The sequence below is a fragment of the Crinia signifera genome, chromosome 1, assembly GCF_055691185.1.
Source record: "Crinia signifera chromosome 1, ASM5569118v1, whole genome shotgun sequence".
NCBI lineage: Eukaryota > Metazoa > Chordata > Amphibia > Anura > Myobatrachidae > Crinia > Crinia signifera.
The window spans coordinates 208,779,298-208,800,991 of NC_139217.1; the positions used below are offsets into that span (position 1 = coordinate 208,779,298).

The 21,694-nt window shown below is 42.2% G+C and overlaps 1 protein-coding gene across 1 annotated transcript in view; it reads right to left on the minus strand.

Moving 5' to 3' along the window:
• The window catches only part of RAB3A (RAB3A, member RAS oncogene family), a 62,156-nt gene extending 43,075 nt beyond the window's left edge, over nucleotides 1-19,081 (minus strand). Inside the window, exons 1-2 of the mRNA XM_083179231.1 lie at nucleotides 18,926-19,081; nucleotides 4,711-4,938 (exon numbers count right to left, since the gene is read on the minus strand). Of these exons, the coding sequence (XP_083035357.1) occupies nucleotides 4,711-4,938 (228 nt within the window). The 5' untranslated portion in view covers nucleotides 18,926-19,081. The remainder of the gene's footprint in view (nucleotides 1-4,710; nucleotides 4,939-18,925) is intronic.
• Between the last annotated feature and the right edge of the window lie 2,613 nt (nucleotides 19,082-21,694).

The window sequence follows — 21,694 nt, forward strand, 5'->3', positions numbered from 1 at the left end:
GTTCAGAAATTACATGTTTTGGGTTCGCCATATATTGAGGCGAAGTCTGAGTTGGATTGGTGTAAACCCCCTTTTTGCCCATAAGTGGGTGGAGTTTTATGCATAGACCTCTTAGGTCATGGCTATCATTTCGATCTAAATTAGACCTGCTTTTAGTAAAGAATTTCCCTGAAGGGATAACCGTCTATCCAGGAAATTGAATACCTGAGATAATTTTTATACAGTGTGAAGACAGTGTGAAGACACTCTTCTTTTACCAATCCTGTCTAGATTGAAAAATCCTTTATCTGCTATACCCCTGACGAAGTCCTGTGCGACGAAACGCGTTGGGTTTTATGAATAAAGGATCACTTATCCTAAAAGGAGTCTCCTTCTTATTTCGGAAAACAGATGAAAGAACTTTCTAATTTCTGATAAGAATACCAGTGGATATGGACTAATTGTGAACTAGCTAGGTGGTACCCATTACCGTCGACATGACTTGGAGTGCCAGAGCCCGATGTTTCGGTCTTAATCAGAACTTTATCAAGGAGCGTTTAGGAGCAATAGGTAACATCAAGCCTTTACATCAGCCCAGGAGGTAGGGAACAGCTACTTCCTACCTACTGGTAGCTGTTCCCTACCTCCTGGGCTGATGTAAAGGCTTGATGTTACAGTACCTATTGCTGATTCATCCTAAACGCTCCTTGATAAAAAAAGGTCTGATTAAGACCGAAACGTCGGGGCAGGATGATTGAATATAACATATTGGAATAAACACCAAAGTTTACCATTTTTCACCCTTAATTGACTCAGTGTGAAGTTTCTTTGAGAGTGTTCAAAATCCCTCAGCTGCATGCTGGAATACTTGGATTATTTATGAGGTTTTATGGTTCACATATATACCTCTTTTTGAACACCCCTAATGTTGTCTATTCCATGGTGAGAGTGCGGTCTAGCGAGACATATATAAATATAGATATCTATAGATGGTACACACTGGGCAATGGTGCGTCGATATATCTTCAGACCATCAAACAACTAACATATCACAAACAGTGACTTCCTGTCAAACCGCACGGTGATTGTGAAAAATGAATTCACAGATTTCTGTCACCGTCTGGCACTGTGCATGCGCACTGCAACCCAGACACATGTGCAGTCATACAATAATTGAATGGCTAGAAAATTCACACAACAGCAGTCAGGTCTGAATTACCCCCTCCAAAATTTCTTATAAACAGGAGAACGTGATAAGTAAAGCTCAGAATGGGTTCGTCAAAAATAGATCATGTCAGACTAATTTAAGTAGCTTCCATGAGGAAGTCCGTAGGGGGCTAGGAAATCTGTTGATGTAATACTGCTTGATTTCACTAAAGCTTTTGACACAGTGCCTCATAAAAGGTTATTAATGATACTAGGTAATTTAGGGTTAGGAGATAAAATTTAATTGGATTCAAAACTGGTTGCACAATCGGGGACAGAGAGTGGTTGTAAACGGCATACATTCCAGCAGGGGTAAGATCCAAAGTGGAGTCCTGCAAGGTTCAATATTGGGACCCACCTGGTTTAATATATTCATTAATGATATTGGAGTAAAATAGGAATATTTGCGGACAACACGAAATTGAGTAAGGAAGTGAACTCAGGAGAGGATGTGGAAACACCACAAAGTAACTTAAATAAACTAGAAAGGTGGGCAGAATGGTGGAAAAAGGCAGTTTAACATTGATGAATGTAAAGTAATTCATTATGGGAACAAAAATGAACAAGCTACTTATAGGCTAAATGGAATTATTATAGGGAATTCTGCTGTAGAAAAGGACTTGGGGGTCATCATAGATAAATAGATCACTTGGATAATAACATTTTAGGTGTCTTTTCCCTCTCCACAATTATTCTAAAGGTTATAAACATCCAGTATAAAAAGAATTACCATCATATGTATCCATATCCAAATAGATGCAGATTTTAATCAGGTAACAAGATTTAAATGGGTCACTGAATTTAAATTTTTCGCCCTTATAACAAATACATAAAAAGGTAACTGCCATAGAGCTGCAGGCCGTTATTGAAAAGAAGAGTCCTCTTGTACAGTGGTCCCATTTTTTTTTTTTATAAAGGAACCCCTTTTGGCGTGTCAAGTCTTGTAAACTGTGCATCTTATTTGCACATAAAACAAATGGAGGTGACAAAACTATTTAGTTATACTGCAGAGATCACTTGATGAGCGATATTGTACATCTAAATGCAAATGAGTTCGCATCTGTACACAAACCGGCTGCAGCTTTTTCTCATGCCAAGTTTCATTGTGCTTCATCTGAGACTTAGTACTCATTTTAAAATAATTTTGGTATATTTAGTCGCAGCCCGACTTCCCTAGTAAATATTAATTGGCGTTTCGGTGATGTGAATAAGACACAAAAGAAAATGTGACTATGCTGCCTGGTGCGGCTCAGGCATGTTGGGCATATCTAGCAGATTAATAATCCAAATGCAGGTTTACAGAAAAAAATATATATATACTGCAACCACCAGAAGTGATGTTTAAAAATAGGGGTGCAAGGGCCAATGGGACAGTGCCCACAAAAGATGGAATGTCCCTCCAAAATTTGATAACAGGTTACCACATCCTTAAATACAATATGATTTTACCAATTCACAGAAACCACACACTTTTTTTTATAATAAATAAATACATACTATATAAGAATTATTACTGGAGATTTAGAGCACCTGTCTGAGTGGGTCCCAAAAAGAAATAAAAAAGAAAGAAAATCCCCCCCATTATCAGTGGGTCAACAGGGCTGTGGCACCCATTAATGAATGAATTTGTGAACTTCTCACAAATTCTGTGGGCAGTATTCAATGTCCCTAATCGCGATGAGCAGCAAATCCTGTTTAGGATTTGCTGCACATTCGCCGTGTTCCGGAGGGCTGAAGCCCTCGCCACCAGCCCTCGCTGACACAGTATTCAATGAGGCAGGGGCTCGCTGCCCCTGACCGCGAATGTGCCGCAGGGAGCCGGAGGACGGCGGCAGGCAGGGAGATGGAAGTCTCCCTGCCTGCCCCAGAACGTATGCGGGGGAGAGCCAGCAGGGGACCGGGTATTCACTGCACCCAATCGTGCATATATAATGATCGGGAGCAGTGAATATATGAATATCTAATGAGCGGCTCTCGGCTCCCGGCCCCCTGCTGGCTGCTATGTGTAAAAAAATATATATATATATTTTTTAAATTAAATATATATTCATGTGATGTAAAACAACAACTTTATTTTAAAAAAGTTCACTTTCTCACCATGAAAAGATTTGCTACACGGCGAAAATCACTTAGAAAGACGGCGAGAAGTGCATGTTGAATAGGGTGATTCACTTTCTGACCCAAAAAATCACCTTCCAACGCGAAAATAGCACAAATTTTCCATGAAACAGGGCGAATTATCCTCATTGAATACTGTCCAAAGATTTAACACCCATTTACATGCTACTCTCAAAAAGATATCAGTAGCCCAATTAAATAACGAACAGGGTTCAAGCCCAAGGCTATCTACAGTTTATATGATTTATTTATTTATTAACAGTATCTTCTATAGCGCACACATTATTCAGATCTGATCACAGTACAAATTTGTTCTCAAAATGGGCAAAACCATGTGCACTGCAGGTGGGGCAGATGTATCATGTATAGAGAGAGAGTTAGATTTGTGTGAGTTATTTTGTTTTTTAACAGGGTAAATACTGGCTGCAATTTTTTTACACTGCAATTTAGATTTCAGTTTCAACACACCCCAACCAAATTTATCTCTCTCTGCACAGGTTACATCTGCCCCATCTGCAGTGCACATGGTTTTGCCCATTTTGAGAACAAATTTGTACTGTGATCAGATCTGAATAAGGGCCATATTCCGCGGCATGACATCAGTCTCTGCCCCAGTGGAGCTTACGATATTCCCTATCACATGTATATGCAAATACACATTCATTCTAGGGTTCATTTTATTGGGAGCCAAAACCTACCAGTATATTTTTGGATTGTGGGAGTGAACCGGAGTACCCGGAGGAAACCCACGCAAGTATGGGGAAAATATACAAACTCTGCACAGTTAGGTCATGGTAGGAATTTAACTCATGACCTCAGTGCTGTGAGGTAGTAATGCTAACCATTACACCATGCGTACTGTCCCGATAAATTATTTAATTGAATAATGGCCTTCATGTTTATTTGCCAAGCATTTAGCATTGTATAATCAGTCACTTACTTATTGATCAGGATCCGATTGTAGGGAGTTTTGTACAGAACCTGGTTAATTTTTCTCTCACATGCACCTTGATACGAAACACAATTTTTGGAACATACCCCAAAATGACATGCTTCATAAAAAAAAAAAAAATGTAAAAATCCATAGTGTTTGCTAAATACACTAGGGCCAGATGCACTACGCTTTAAAAGTGATAAAATGGAGAGTGATAAATAGCCAGCCAATCAGCTCCTACCTGTCATGTCACAGAAAAACGTCAGGGAGGAGCTGATTGGCTGGTTGCTTATCACTCTCCATTTTATCACTTTTGAAGCTTAGTACATCTGGCCCTAGGGAGAACAAAAGAAATACAATGTCCTAACACTGCAACACTGACAGTAGTACAGAGAACCCCGGCAGAGATGCATTTACTGATAATGAGCAGGTACAACAGGATACAGATGTTATTTGGCTAATTACAAGCTTACCCAGATCTGCAGCTTGATTCTTTTGTCATTCCTGTAAATAGTTTTCACTTTGAAGTCTATTCCCACCGTGCTGACAAATGCCGGGGTGAAGGAGTCATCCGCATATCGGAATAGGAAGGAGGTTTTGCCCACGCTGCTGTTCCCAATAATTAAGATCTTGAACATGTAATCAAAGTTCTGGTCGGAGGACTCTTTCTGCCCATAACGAGAGTCTGTAGCTGATGCCATCTGTATAGAGAGACACACATACCGTATATGAGTGGGAGGGCAGAGGATAGGCAGGCAAGCTGCAGGCTCAATGCCATGGCAACCAGACATCCTATCTGAGAACAGGAACATTATACTAATACGCAAACAGATGATTTGTGGTTTTTGTCAATATGGCTATTACAGCCACAGCTTCGTCACACTCTACATAGTTTCTGCATTAGAATGGAAAGCAATTTACAGCTGGTAGTCCAAATCACTAATGCAGAGCATTCGCCTCTAGGCCCATACACCACCAATTAGTCACCTACCACTAATGCTTCGTTTTGTAAAGAAGACGCATTATAATATAAAAATGTTAAAATAACAAGACGCCTAGCATCTAGACACAGGAATGGCTGTTTAACATGAAAGGCTAGATATTGATGGGACAGACTGAAATCTAATGAAAGGCTAAAGCTGCTCCTGACCTCTGTGGGAGGAATTTAAATAAGTGTTGTGTGCACCAGGGGCCACGATACGGCTTCTGACATAGCAAGCGTTGCTCCATCCGTCTGTGCACAGCCTCCGGCGCTGATATTATTATGTCATTCCGTCACAAACTCCTGTTTATTTTAGTGCACATGGGCCTTGGCTTTCATCATTACAGTTGCAATCCCCTATCTGACCCCTCAGCCCATTGAAGGACTACAAAATCCTACACTTTATGCCACAAGAATGACTTATTCGCGCCCTCACCCCATTTGAGCGCATTGGTAGGTTTCACCCCATAGCCAAAATAATTATTTCCTAGATTCGTAGTTTCCGTGCGGATGCTGCCCTTCACCATTATGGTCCTCATCAATCCTCTTGGGAGGCAGACTCCCCTAGACAAGGAAGCTTGGGGGTGATATGAGACAGACTAGTGCCGAATCCTCCATTTCAACATAACCTAAGGAAACTTCATATAAATTTGTATGTATCCAAGAAAAAGCTCTTACAAATATTTCCTTTTGCCTCACCTCTCTGGAAAAACGTGAGTTCAGAGGTGCTTTTAAGCCATGCCTAGTAGACCTGCCCTGTCCATGAAGCTTTTTGGTCCTTTGTCCATACTTCTAAATGTATTTGAAGCTTTAATTACCAGCATCCTAAACTCTGTCTTGAATGTTACCTTTCCAATTATTTCCAAGCTCTCCAAGAAGCTGCTGTCCCATATTCTAGTAGCTGCTAAAAAAAAAACCTAATCACGCACAATTGAAAAAAAATAATCCTCCCATCACCCCCATCGGCCTTAAAAGTGCAAAAATAGGAAATAATTCTTTCTAGATGATCGGGCCCTATGTTGTTTGTGCATGTGTGGGCTCCGTTGCTCTGTCACAAATGTACCCCCTCCATGAGGGCTTTAGTGACATCCCTCACTACACCCCTGTGCGGCACAGAGGGCCTACTATCTCAATTCACCTCAGATAAGTACTCTTCTTAGTGTCTCTATATCAGGGCTGGGCAACAGTGGCCCTCCAGATGTTGATGAACTACACATCCCAGCATGCCTTGCATCAGTTTCAGCATGGCCACATAGCAAAACTAATGCAAAGCATCCTGGGATGTGTAGTTCATCAACATCTGGAGGGCCACTGTTGCCCAGCCCTGCTCTATATGAATAACTTCCTGCGCATCAATGATGCCCTCCCTTCCCCCCCATACATAACTTTTAGTTCCATTTACAAATTTTTTTCCCAAATATATTTAATTTAATTTTGCATTAATTACAAGTGTATAAAAAGTGAACGGAATACGGTCTCATTGTCGACCCAATTTAGGTAGACAGTCATTAGGTTGATACCGTTGGGTCGACAGGCAACAATTTCAACAGGGTTCTAGTTCCACATGGGACAAGGTTTACATGTTACATCTTAGGTCGACATGGGTTTTTCCACTGTGTTTTTTTTTTGCGCCGACATGTGCCGAAAGGCAGTATTTCATGCCCTACCATCCACTAGGGTGTGGTGGGAGAATAAAATACCAGAGGATAATTACAGAATCTATATAATAAGCCCATAGGACAAGGTTTTTTAGGAAGGAGTTATAATTCCAAATATTCTCTTTTTCTTACTGAGCAAGAAACAATTTTGCATATGATGGGGCAAATGTTGTGCCCATGGCTGTCCCTGTTTGGAAATAGTATTCTTCCTTATACCAGAAGTACAGATAAAGCCAGCCTCATCTAGCCCTTTAATAGGGTTAAGTGAACCAGAGGTGTCAGACTTAAACCTATGCTCATCCCCTACTGTATTGTTCTATGTATTGCCTTGCAGCTGAGAACAATAGGCCTTGGTGAGCCATGGCTCACCATGGCTATCCAGAGAAGGCTAGTTGAATAAGGATCCATCTGTAGTTGTACGTTAGAATATAGAAAATGCTTTCCAGAATTAAGTTAATTTGTTCTTCTAGGAACGTCTTCACATTTTTACAACCTATTTCATGTTCTATACAGGTGCATAGTGACTTAATTTCACAAGTGGCCAGAAGGTAATTCTTGTTCCAAGTGATATCATTCAGGATGTTTAATGCCTTTGTCGTATCCTTTAAGTGTCCTTTTTGTTTCACTACCAGAGGTTGTTGAAGAGAATCTGTGTATCCTGACAGGCTCAAAGTGATGGATCCTATTGCCGCCACTATAGGTCTACCTGGAAGTTATTTAGTGTAAAAGACAAGATACAGTTCTAGCAGAACCAACTAGCGGGTAAGCAATGCTACACTTGGTACTAACATAACAGATAGAACATACAAATGCAGTGGAATTTGTAAATAATGGCCAAAACATGATCATATCTACTTAAGTTTCAATAGGATATAGTCAACAGTAAAAAGGTTGATACACCAAATCAAGTCTACATGCATCAGGAGGACATAGACAAAAAAGGTGGACATGAGTTTTTCACAATTTTTGTAAGAAAAAAAAAAGGGGGGGACTTGTTCAATCCATCTAGTGGACATAGATGGGGAATGTAACAGTGTGCTCAAAGCATGGCAAGCGAAGCACGTTGTACACTTATACAGACACCATTTTTTATGTTGACCTTTGGCCTGTCGACCAACAGTGGTCAACCTTTTGCCTGTCGACCAACAGTGGTCAACCTTTTAATTGTTGACAAGTCAACCCATACTATTTCCATACTCATTTTGTAAGTAAATGAAGACGTTCTTTTGAACAGTTTGGAGTAAATGTTGAATTCTGGTCAGCTCATACTTATCTGGCCACCTTCAATAACAAGCCATTTTTTATACATTCCGGACATGAAGATCCTGTTTTACACATTCTCTGTAAACTCTAGTTACTGTATGGATAAACATCCACAGAGAGTTTGTGAGATACTCAAATTTTCCCATCCGACACCAACAATCATTCTATAGTGAAAGACACTTAGATCACATTTCTTTTCAATTCAGCACATAAACAGAAGAGGTCTGAACGCTATTGTACATGAGTTGATGTCACATGATCAGCTGATTCAAGTGCCTTCTGAGTATATATTACTCAGTACTGTACATATGGAGTTGTGCAGTCAATGAAGACTCTTAATTGGTAGTCACACTTTTGCAACACCTGATAAGAGTAACATTTTGTTAATCTCTTCTACAGACAGACAGGAGGTATATAATGCGCAAGTAGTTTTGACAAACTCCCTGGATCAGCTGATTGGTGGATTTCCTCGCCTAGATGCGGCTGCTACGGGAGGCGCTTCAATCGTAGCGTTACTCCCTGGACCAACGATCGTTTCACCTGGGATCAGGCTTCTTCAGGGTCAGTGTGTAGTCTACTCCCTGCACTGGGACTACCTCTCAGTTTCCCCACTTGACTGCTCTTGTCGTTTAGCCCTCTTGTCACGCCCACATAAGCCCGCTCACCCGCTATACCTCCAAGGTCTGTCGACCAACAGACAGTAACCGGCCCGGGGCGTATGAAGGTACTATGAGATAAGGGTGACCTGTCTCTAAACTGTACAGTATTCCACCCCGAGCCCATAGGTATATAAAGCAGGGCAGCAGCCGCTTATTGTAGAGGTTCACACAGAGCACTCTTCCCATTTTTCACCACTGACCCTACACCCCAAAGGTCGGGAACATCCCCCACAATACCCCAAAAAGCCCACTCTCACCCAGTGGCAGCTGACAGTTGGAGTAGACAACCTGCCAGAGGGGATAGGAGACTTTCCATACTCGAACCAGGCTCTCCCTTCTGTTATGGGTATATAAAGTCGGTGGGACTACCCATACCTATTGGGCCAAACGGGACCCCCATCCCTACTTCTAATCCACTCCCCACTCAAACCCGTGTCTCATCCTCCTCTAAACCCTCCCTCCTCCCAGCCATACCCCTTTATCCTTGCGGGAGAAAGAGTGAATTCACACTGCTACCTTTTTCTGCCCTATAAATGTGTCTGTTAAAATAAATGTCACACTGGTCAAATAAACCCAGTCAAGTTTCATATAAATCAATTTATCTTTTGTGCAGTTCTCATGAGATTGTATAAGACAGAACGTCTATCTGCTTGATAGGTAGATCAAAAGAGTATTCACCCTTCTAAAGGGGTAATCGGTAACCAGGCCTCTTAGGGCCCAGATACTGTGTCCTCCCGCAGGACTGATTCGACCCGTGAGTTAGTACTGAAGTCTTCTCTCCAAGAATTTGAAACTTGTTGAGATTAAGATTGTCTCTGATATTTTATAATGTTGCAAGTATAAAATGTATACATCCATGTAAACCGCACACATTATAGTCAAATAACTTTTGGCATCAAGAGTAAACTTGTGGAGGTCAAACAGGAGGACATAGTGCCCCGTTAGGCACAGATACTTAAGGTTACCCTAACTTGTCTATATGTCTATATGTTTTGTGTTAAATGTCTGTTAATGTCTGTCTAGATATCTTTTTATTGTATATCTAATAAAAGCTAATTTTTAATACGTCCAATAACCCACTCTGAAGGGGAACTCTTCTCCTCCACTACTGTGTTCAACTAGTATTCCCCCACTCGACTTCGCTATATTTCTATAGATTACCTTTTACCTTTGTTTTCTAGCATTTTCAGCCAGACACTTCTTCCCCCCCTTTTTTGGGCATCACCCGGGCAAGTGGTCTCTGTGGTTGACTCAATACCCACATATGCGACACCATTATTACTGTTTAAATCTAAAATAATCTAAGAGTGCCCCAACAAAGAGAGAGTCTTTTTTCTTCTTTCTTCAGTAACCTATTTACTCTCCAGGGAGCACCTCCACTCGTAAAATTGTGTAAAACAGGGAGACTAACTATCCCCTCTGATTATTCTTGATTGTGGACCTTACTCATTTCTCTTCAAGAAATATATTGTTACCTCTTGTGCACCGGTCACCATCCCCTCCCCCTTTCCCCTTGAAGTAGGCTGAGAGAGCGCTCAGCCAATCACAGGCTGCCCATTCATTGTATGGGCTTTTTTTTTTTTTTTGGTCAGATTTTACTGCCCGATCCATCTGGATCTGGTGAAATCGGGGCCAAATCGCATAGTGTATGGCGGCCTAAAGAGCCGGTAACATATTAAAATGGAACACAGTGGGGTAAGGTGAAGATTTGATCAGAATATCACCAAAAGCAGAAGAGTTGGGGCCCATTTATCATTTAATATTTGCAGCTAAATACCAGTTAGCTGCAAATATTAACTCTCAACGGAATGTATGCAGCAGGAGTCTCCGATCCCTGCCGTGATCCTTCCAGGGCTGCCACCAGCCACTTCCCCAATAGGTTTCTATGGGGTGGAAAGCTGCCCAATGTATCAAAAACAGGCAGCATTGCTTCAAGTCACTAGGCTCCTGCAGATCTCTAGCCTTGTCCTTCTGCGTGAGGGATAATATGTCCAGCCGATAGGATCGCATATTACATTGTGAACCTGGTCGGTAATATGCCACCCAAATCACATTGCAAAATGCGAACCTTAATAATTGGGCCCCACTGTGAGGTGAATGTGAGCAGAATGCAGATGGGATATACAGCAAATAGACAAAAGGTATTTGGACATATCTGTTAATTATTGAATTAGGGTGTATTCAAATCAGAACCTTTGCCACAGGTTTATACAATCAAGCACTTAGCCATGCAGTCTCCATTTGCAAACATTTGTGAGACAAAATAGGTTTGTGAAATCTCATCTCCGCTAGATAATCCAGTCAACTGTAAATAATTATTAAAAAGTGGAAGCGTTTAGGAACAGCAGCAACTTAACCATGAAGACCAAGTAAAATCACAGAGTGATTACAGCTAAGTAACATGATGCCCAAAAAGTCACCAAAGCTCTGCCGATTCCATAGCTGAAGAGTTCCAAAATTCCACTGGCATCAACATAAGCACAGAAATGGTGTAGCGGGGGCTTACTGAAGTGGATTTTCATGGCCAAGCAGCTGCTCAATGCCAAGCGTCAGATGGAATAGTGTAAAGCACACTGGCACTGGACTGTGGAAACGTGTTCCGTGGAGTGATGAATCACGCATCTCTGTTTGGCAGTCAGATGGGAGTGTCTGGTTTTGGCAGATGCCAGGATGACATTACCTGCCTGACTGCATTATGCCAACTGTGGAGAAGAATTTTAGTAGAGAAGGGATAATGGTATGGGGCTGTATTTCAGGGTTTACGCTAGGCCAGTGGTTCCCAAACTTTTTTGAATCACGGCGCCCTAGAGCATCAAAATATTTTCAAGGCACCCCTAGGCCAAATGCTTCTTATCGAGAAATTCAGAAAAAAATATTAAATTTATTATTTATTTATTTGCAGTTTCTTATATAGCGCAGCAGATTCCGTTGCGCTTTACAATAGTATTAAATGAAGTGCATTGTGTTTATATGTCACAGTTATCTGGTTAGGGACAGGATTTGCTTCTGTTTGTCCACATATATTATGATTGGCAGCCACAAGCACTGGTTTTGCCTGGTACATTGGCCATAAATGATAAGAATTGATCTTGGTCCACCAACACAAGGCACCCCTGCAAGTGTCCTGAGGCACCCCGGGGTGCCTAGGAACACAATTTGGGAATCACTACGCTAGGCCCATTATCTCCAGTAAAGCACAATATTAATGCTTCAACACACCTAAACATTTGAACACTTCCAACTTTGTGGAAACAGTTTGGGGGAAAGCCCTTCTATATTCCAACATGACTGAACTCCTCAAACAAGGTCTTTATAGTCTTTCCTTTCTGCACTGGATTACAAAGCAAAGACTATAAAGTCCAAATTTAAGGAGTTCGGTGTAGAAGAACTTTGCTGGCAAGCACAGAGCCCTGACTTCAACCCCCATCAAGCAACTTTGGGATAACTTGAAATGGAGATTGCGAGCCAGGCCTTCTCGACCAACATCAGTGCCTGATCTCAGAAATGCTCCACAGAATGAATGGGCACAAATTTCAACAGAAACACTCAAAACTCTTGTAGAAAGCCTTCAAAGAAGTGTAGAAGATTTGGGGGACAACACCATATTAAAGTATATGTATTTGAATACAATGTCCTTACAGTCCATGTTGGTGTAATGGTAAGGAGTCTGAATGTTTGTCCATATGGTGTATCTTGCATTCTGAGCACTAGATAAACAAGAGGTTAATGAACACTAGAACAGGACAAGGGTACAGGCAAGTCTAGACTTGTGATAGGCAGAGAATCCGGCAGATGAGCAGAATAGCCACAGAACAGATACTAGATTAAGAAACCTGGGACACTGACCAGCAGCTTACACCACACCATACAGCCAGGGAGAAAGGTTTTCTTCATTGAATTCAGCTGCAGCGCTGCACATACATGATAAATTGCAATATACCTCTGTCGGAAGGGAAAATTTAGCTGTTCTATTATAAATAAATATTTTTCATGAATGTTGATCTTTATAGGGGTTTTCAGAAATACACAGAAGCTCAACCACCCGAATTTGCCCCTGCTGGTGAGAGTCATGACCTCCTGTGAGAAAAACTAAACATTGTATGAAGAAAAGACAGAAAGGATGCGTTATAATTATAATTGTGCATTACACAAATAAAGCACATGAGGTCCCTTATACCATTTCAGTATTGTGCATATTATTTAATTGAAGAAATTACTGGCTGCTTTAATTTTACACTGCAATTGCGTTCAAGCTAGGCCAGTGGTTCCCAAAGTGTACCATGCAGGTGTGCCCTGGATTGCTAGTCCAGGACCAATTCAAATTATATGACAAATTGTAGACCAGGGTTGCCGACTTTTTCTGTCTCCTCTTCGGGAGAAGCCCGGAGAGGAGACTTCCAGCTGCAGGTCGGGGGGCGGGGCTTGAGCTTTACATCATTAAGCCCCGCCCCCAGGATGGTAAAACCCCCAATTCACGGATCTCCGTGGAGGGGGCGGAGCCAAAATGATGCGATTTTAGCTCCGCCCCCTCCTCTGACACCCGCAGACACCACCAATCCAAAAGGTATGGGGAAGACGCCGCAATCGGGGGGTGGCGTGGGGGTCCCCTGGAATCCGGGAGGGTTGCCCACCTTTCCGGGGGGCCGGGAGGAGGACCCAATTTTCGGGATCCTCCCGGTAATTCCGGGAGGGTCGGCAACCCTGTTGTAGACAAACAAGATGAATACTGTCCATTACCACTTAACAGACACTATGGATGAGATAGAAATACAATGTGCTTAATTTAATATTTTTTTTTGCCTAGGGATGCCTGAAAAAAACATCCTACTCAGGGGTGCCATGATTCAAAAACATTTGGTAAAGAACTGAGCTAAGGAGTATTAGCAGGGCGCTGCACCCTGTCCAATTTTGAAAGGGCAAAATGCGCTCAGCCCCTCTAGTGACACCCTGCTAGAACAGCCTGCCTGTCCCTGCCGCCACAATGCGCACAGCATCTATTCACGCCAGACCAACTCACAGCGGTGTCATTCACAGGCCGGGCCCGCCCCAGCCCCCTCATGCTGCCACCGTATATCAGCACAATGCCCATACCTGAGCATAGAAGGATCATTACCTCACCCAAATCTAAGTCTCTCTGCACTTTTTCCCCTTTGCCCTACCTGCAGAGCTCATGGTTTTGCTTATTTGAGAAATATTTAGCTTTTGCAATCAACTCTAAAATCAGGTCCTTAGACACTATATTTTTGTTAAACGTATAAATACAGTACATCAGTCATGTCCAAACTATGGCCCTCCAGCTGTTGTGAAACTACAAGTCCCATCATGCTTTGCCACAGTTTTGCAATCAGGGAATGCTAAAGCTATGGCAAGGCATGCTGGGATGTGTAGTTTTACAACAGCTGGAGGACCACAGTTTGGACAAGCCTGCAGTACATGGTGATAAAAAAAAAAACAACACATGATAAATGCCATCTAATATTTTAGGACATAAATCTTAAAGTGCATGGAATAGTTTAGTTTAATTACAATTTTTTTTAGATAGTATCTCGTAATTTTTTGGCATAGAACAAAAAATAAATAAACACAGTTCATTAATGGTTTTTGTTCGAAGTTTGGAGACTTCAGTATTTATATGACCCCGTTGACCTCATGAAGCTGATGAGGGATGTTTTAATACAGTAATGAAAATTCTACTTAAAACATAACCAGACAAATTAAAGTAAGCTTCATCAAGAAACTGCAATAACAACTATGAAAATGACCCGCCGAGTGATGCAGAACTTTAGAAATCATTTACAAATGTGTATCTTGAGTGAAGGCCACCATCTGGACAATATCATATTCAGAACCAAATTGAAAATAAAACATATTTTACGCACTTTTAGATTATGGGGGATATTTAATCCCTGACGCTATTTCCGATGGGGGAAATAGCGACGGGTGCCTTTTCAATGCGGTCTTTCCTGACAGCATTGAAGAGGCATGTCGGCAGAACAGATCCAAATTTAAAAGTGGTCGGACCCGTTTTGCAGAGAATGGTCGTGGATTGTCGAGCTCACAGCCATATCTAGACGATCCATAGCTGTTTCTTGCAGAGACCTCCCCTTTTTGTCGCTCAGCAGGCGGAACATTGAATCCCGCTTGCTGATTTGCAGTCAAGCAGAACGAAAACGGGCCAGGGTCACGGCTGTCGGGACGGACAGACAGTCGTGACCCAAGATTGAATACCCCCCTATGTGTTCAATTCTTGAATAGCATTTACTATGCCTTTTTTGTTAACCTTTATAATCTGTGAGGGTTTTTTTTTGCCTCACCCTGTACAAAGTTCATTATCCATATATAAAATTGCATCTGTTTTCATACTTTACATTTATTAAAACCCATAGGAAATACAGCAAATCATTTATTTTCTTATCCAGTTTAAATAAGTGTTAATTATGAAGATGGACAGCTAACAAACAGTATCTACATTTACCATCATAAATTTAAGAATAATCATCAATTATGAGCCTAAGGGGGATTTATTATCCCCAATGCCGCTTTGGATGATTAAAACGGACAGATAATGCTATTAATAACCGATGGTCATTATGGTGGCATCCAATTAGCGTCCAAAAATAGACCTGTGACCAGGTGAAAATATATGGCATTGGGGATAAGTTCCCGATCCTATGTATTATCACAGGTCCCAGTGGCTGCTTATTGTGGATTATGCTTTGTGGCACATGGAGCATACAGTATTACCAGATAACAGTGGGTATCGGGAGAAAGGACGCCGACATACTGTAAGGGCTAATAGGACAGCTACAGGCGAAATGAATAGCAGCGGTGATTCACTGCTGCTTATAGGATATTCCCCTAAATTAAAGCAGTAAAAGGTGCCCACGATTATCGCATGCGTTTTGAACTTTTAAAAGTTCAAAACGCATCACATGTGCGATGATCGCACCATGTACCTGCGGGGATGCGATGCGCGTCCCCGCAGGTACAATATTGTATAGCACAAAAAGTATCTGCAGGCAGTACTTTTTGTGCTACATTGCATCGACATGCGATGCGATGCACATTTGTAACTATTAACTTTAAAAAAATAAATAAGTAAAAGAGGCTGAAATCGCATCGCACCGCAAAGTACAGTGCATCGCATCGCATCCACTTCAAGTGCCAAAATCGCATGCAGTTCAAAACGCACAGCACACAAAGTCGGTGCGTGTATGGGCACCTTAATACAGATATAGAGGAAATATTCAATCCCGGGTCACGACTGCCATGTTGGTCCATCAACCGTGACCCTGTCCCGTTCTCGGCCAGCTCGACTGGTAATCAGCAGGCGGGATTCAATGTCCCGCCTGCTGAACGCCAAAAAGGGGCGTGGCTGTGAGATACGCCCATGGATCGTCAAGCTGCGGCCGGGAGCTCGACAATCCACGGCCGTTCTCGGTAGAAATGGGCCCCTTCTGCCAAGATCCCTGCTCAATTCTTTTGGGAAAGACAGTATTGAATAGGGCTCGGCCTCTATTCCCCCGTCGGGAATAGCGGCGGGAGATTGAAATATTTACAGACATAAGGGGGTATTCAATCAGAATTTTTTTTTTAAATAAAAAGACATTACTTAACATCATGTAAAATATTTAAATGGTTTCCAAGGTGATCAGTTTTTAACAAACAATATAGATATTTTGCATGCAATTACCATACAAATTTGTTTAATGGGCACAACGCAGAAATAAATGTTAACACACAGGCATTTTAGAATAGTCACTAGAAGGCAAGATACTGTAATGCATGGGTCTTCAAACTGTGGCCCTCCAGATGTTGTAACACTACAAATCCCAGCATGCCTTGCCACACTTTTGCTATAAGGTAGTGTTAAAACTGTGGCAAGGCATGCTGGGATTTGTAGTTTCACAACATCTGCAGGGCCACAGTTTGAAGATCCATGCTGTAATGTTATGGGGCCCTGGCAAAATATTTTTAATGTAGTGCAGACAATAGGTCAACTTAAATTGTAAAAGTAAAGGCTGGAAGGCCAACAGCAAAAGCCAATGGACTGGGAGCTTATTATACAAGGGAGGAAAAGGATTAATCACAATTGAAAGTACACTTTGTCCAAAAACCAAGATAAACAACATACTATTTCTGCAGAATTGAATCCTTTCTACAACACCAGAGGTTTGGAGCTGGAAAAAAACCTGGTAATTTCCAATGGGTCACTATGACTATAAAGAATGCATCACGATTCACTTATTTTGAAATAATACAAAGACTATTATTAGTCCAGTAAACACTCAAAGCAACAGCCTGAGCCTCTGACAAGCATGGTGAAGTGTTGGAAAATGTACTGGTATGCCCAAAAGAAGCACATCCAGGCTCTCTACGAGTCCACAGACATTACTGCAGAGGGGGAGGGGCAAGAGGCAATAGCAGATTAGAATTCTGCATGCTTTCCTGGGGAGAAATGTGCACATTATGTCGCTGCAGTGCAAGAGGATAGAAAAGTATGGCAGAAACCATGGCCTATATGCACAGAAAGACAAGTACAGGAATTTGCAACACCTAAGGTTTTGGGTAAAGGGCACTTACATTGATTGAAATGTACAAACTTTATCAACATCTTATCTCACATGTACATCACAGAGTTGTCTGCATTGCAATCTTTAGGCTGTCTGAAAATACATGGAATTCAAATGTAGTAGAGGAGCTACATACAGTACCAGCCCTTCCTATACATTTAAAAGGGTATATCAATTGTCCCATATTTTGTTTTAAATAATATAAAACACAAGAACGGGAAACCATACACTGAGCAGATTGAATTTCCAGTCACTGACATTGTATGCTTTTGAACCCGAAACATATATAATGCAAGTAGGATGGGTGAATGGGGGAGGCCAATATGAATTAATTTATTTCATAGCTTCCAGACATTTGCAACGCACCCAATATAGAAGAAAAAGGTTCCAACTGCAGCCTTCATTAGCATCATCGTGTGTGTGTGTAAAATTATATATATATATATATATATATATATATATATATATATATATATATATATATATATATATATACATATACACACACACACACACACACACACACTTTACAGAAGAGCGAATATTGGGCTAGTTATTTCATTTTAAATAGAAAATGTGGAAAGGCATGAAATAAGAATGACCTTAAGACATTTGGTGACTTGCCGTTAATAGATCAGATGTCATTTATTGAACCTGCCCATCAGCAAATCAGCAATCAAGTTAATTATTCTAACACTTAAATCCCCTCCCCCAAAACCAATGTAATATAATCAACAAAAATGCATAGTGTGTTCAATGAAGGGCATCAATTATTCAGTGTATTTATTTTAACACCAATGTTTATAAATAGCCCAGAATATCACATAGCATACAGCCTTTCATTGAAAAAATAAATAAAAAAATCACAATAGACAGAAAACCTTTTTATATTACATGAATCAATTTGTCCCCTAAGCACCGAGCAGCCCCTCTTTTATTACCCTGCAGAAGGGTTTCAACCACTACAATGGGGAATCAGCCTTCAGGTAATTACTGCAATTCTCTATATATAGTTAAATACAAAATAGACACAGCTGGCAGTATAAGGCGTGCGTTGCAGCGCACAGGCAGATGGCATGTCATTGGATAACCCCGAATAGTGCACAATGTGAATAATACACGGGAATACTGTATATATAGATGCAATGATGGGATTTAGCGTTGTACTGTCAGAGGCACTGGTTAAATTACATGGATGCTGATCATTTCCTCCCTCCCCCACCATCACTCTCCATCACAGCAAGCAAAACGCAGGGGAACGGGGACAAGGGGGTATATATGGCAGCGATTATCCTCTGCTCATACAGCTGTCGTGTCCCAAATGAATGGGCAATAATGAGACGATCAGAGCTGCAGATTGCTCAGGGTGGGATGGAGACAGCATCCTCCTATGACAAATGAAGGTTAGCTACCCCACAGCTGTGCAGCCATAGCCCTGTACATGGGGACCCTGCGAACTGCCCCACAGGGCTCTGTCATTCCACATCGCGTTTACCACAATTATGTACAAAAACCCAATATTAATAAATACGGCTCCTCGGCATCGCTCTCACCTCGCTGTGTTCTGCTCAGCTCCTATTGCACCAATGCAGCAGCAGCAGTCTTCTCTCCCTGCACCTGCAGAGCACACGCTGACGTCAGCTGATTGACAGCTGCAAAGTGATGGTGGGCGTGGTTATCCCGCAGCATCCCGGCCCTCCTGGCTGGAAAGTGAATGCCTTGATTGGTGCTGGAAACCAGCCAATGAAACAGCGCCGCCTGTGTTGATGGCTGGAGAAGGGCAGGGCCTGGTTGCCTTGGTGAATGGGGATTATAGCACCACCCCTTTTGCCTCCAACCTGGGAGAGGGGTAAATTATAGATGAACGAAGGAGGCTACTAGTAGCGGCGGCTGATGCCTGACAGGGGCTGTGTGCCTGGGCGACATGGCAGCGGCGGCAGCAGCCGCAGGCGTACATGGCACTTAGCCACATAAGGCACGGCGCAGCCATGGCCATTCATTAGCAGCATCTTTAACACACGACTGGGTGCAGTGAGAAAGGAGAGGGCACAACATGTCACATGCCGGCATCAATGGCGCGGAGTAGCTGGCATGATCATTACAGTCTGAGGCAGAGACCTTGTGAAAATAGGAGCTGCTGTCATTCTCTTCTGCTGCTGCTGCTGAGCCAGAAATTAAGTATTGCGAGGGCTTCCCCCCCTCTTAAGCTACAAAACAGCATTATTTGTTATATGTAACTATGTTGCCAATAGCGGAACCTGGATACATACAGTAAACAGCTATAATTCATTCATAAATAAAAAAGATCACGAGAGAATGAACTGGAATTCCGGCAATTCTTAAATCATACCATGCAGAGGCGTAACTAGATAATTGTGGGCCCCATAGCAAAAGTTTGTAAGGGCCCCCTATTTAGCAACTGATGGTGATAAATGTATGTAAAACATATACTTAGACAGCAAAGATGGGCCCCCTTCAGCTCTGGGCCCCATAGCAGCTGCACCCCTTGCACCTATGGTAGTTACGCCCTTGATACCATGTAATTTGTTCGTTATAAAATCAGATGCAATTCATACATAGAATTTACATATATATTTATTCAATCCTCAAATCGACATATTACAACTACTACTGAAATACAAAGTAAACCAATTACACATACTGAATTCCATAGGAAAAGCTAGCTACACACTGGGCCTAATTCAGACCCCATCAGATGGGGCTGATGCAGTACCCCCCCCCCCCCCCCCCATGTGCATGTGCAGACCCCCTGTGTGAAGGCCTTTAGCGAGTATCACACTCGCCAAGATGTTTGCACGAGTAGGGGAGGGAGAGGGGCAGGCAAGGGAACTCGTCCTGTTCGGGACCTGCGGCTGACGTCACATGACATCAGCACCCACCCCGTCTGTGGTGGAAAAAAGGTCAGTTTAGACCGACTTCTATTTCCAAATATTCTCTGTAAAGCAATGCAGAATATGTGTGCACTATATATGAAACTGTTAATAAATAATAAATAAATGTGTTCTCGTACACATCCTCTTACACGCTAGCGAGGAGATGCTGGTGGACTGGTGGGCAGCGCTGACCTGTTCACTTGGCTGCGAGTATACTCAGTCTAGCGAACAGGTCTGAATCAGGCCCACTTTACAATTGTTGGGCCAACTTGCCAGTATTCAGGTGTTCTGCTTTATTGTATGTTGGCTGTAAATTAAGGTGCATATATACTAGCCTACAACAGTTAATGATATCATCATGGGAGCCGGATGACTCACCGACGGTCATTTCGCCGACATCATAATCCCGACTGTCGGAGCCCAACAGTTGGCATCCCGACATACGTGGGCTATTTTCCCTCATGGGGGTCCATGACCCCCATAAAAGGAGAATAGAACAGGGGCTTAAAAGTGCTCGCCTTCCCTGTCAGGCTCCTGATAGTTGGGATTCTGATGTCAGAGAAACGACCGTCAAATTCCCAACTGTCTGAAAATCATACCATACCCATCCTCATGCATATCATCTAGTATGGTGATTTTAAACCTTTTGCATACCAAACAAGATTTGAAAATTGCTTAGGCATACTATTAGTCCTCCACGTAGAAAAAAAACACACAAACACTGGCCACCACAGGAAAAAAACAAACCCATTGGCACAACAGGAACAAAAATTAACATTAGCCCACACATAAAGAAAATACTTATTCACAATGTCTACCATAGAACACAAATATAAAACACATTGGCCCCCTATGAACAGAGTAAAGTACAGTTCATCCCAGTTGCCCAGAGGCAAGTTGAAATCTTACAAAAAGGTGTAACAATTGCTGTTGGTCAGTGTCAGACTCACCAGATTTAGCCATCTGCAGTATTAAACAAGTGTTCATCGGTGGTTCCACCTCACAGTCCTGCAGCGATGGGTGCACTGTTGCTTGCACCAGGCATGAACCACCCTGTCCCCTAATGTAGGTGATAGCAGGGCTCATAAGACAGAGCTGGTTGTGCAATAGCAGAGGGTGTTCTGCAGAGCTCCATTGGAAGTGCAGTAGTCACACTTGGATCCCACTATGAACCAGCAGGTGCCACTTTAGGGCTTGGAGCCCGGAGGCAAGAGTCTCCATTGTCTATGGGAGTTAGGCTCCTGACTACAGTATAGAGTATGTGCCAGGCTTATCTGCTTGCAGAGCACAGGTGAGACCTTATGCCAATGCCAACTGTTTTGAATGTTGGGTGCCCCAGGGTGTAGAGTTAAAAATGCATCTCTGGCGACACACTTAAGTTCTTATCACGGCACACTAGAATGCCACAGCACAGTGGTTGAATAATGC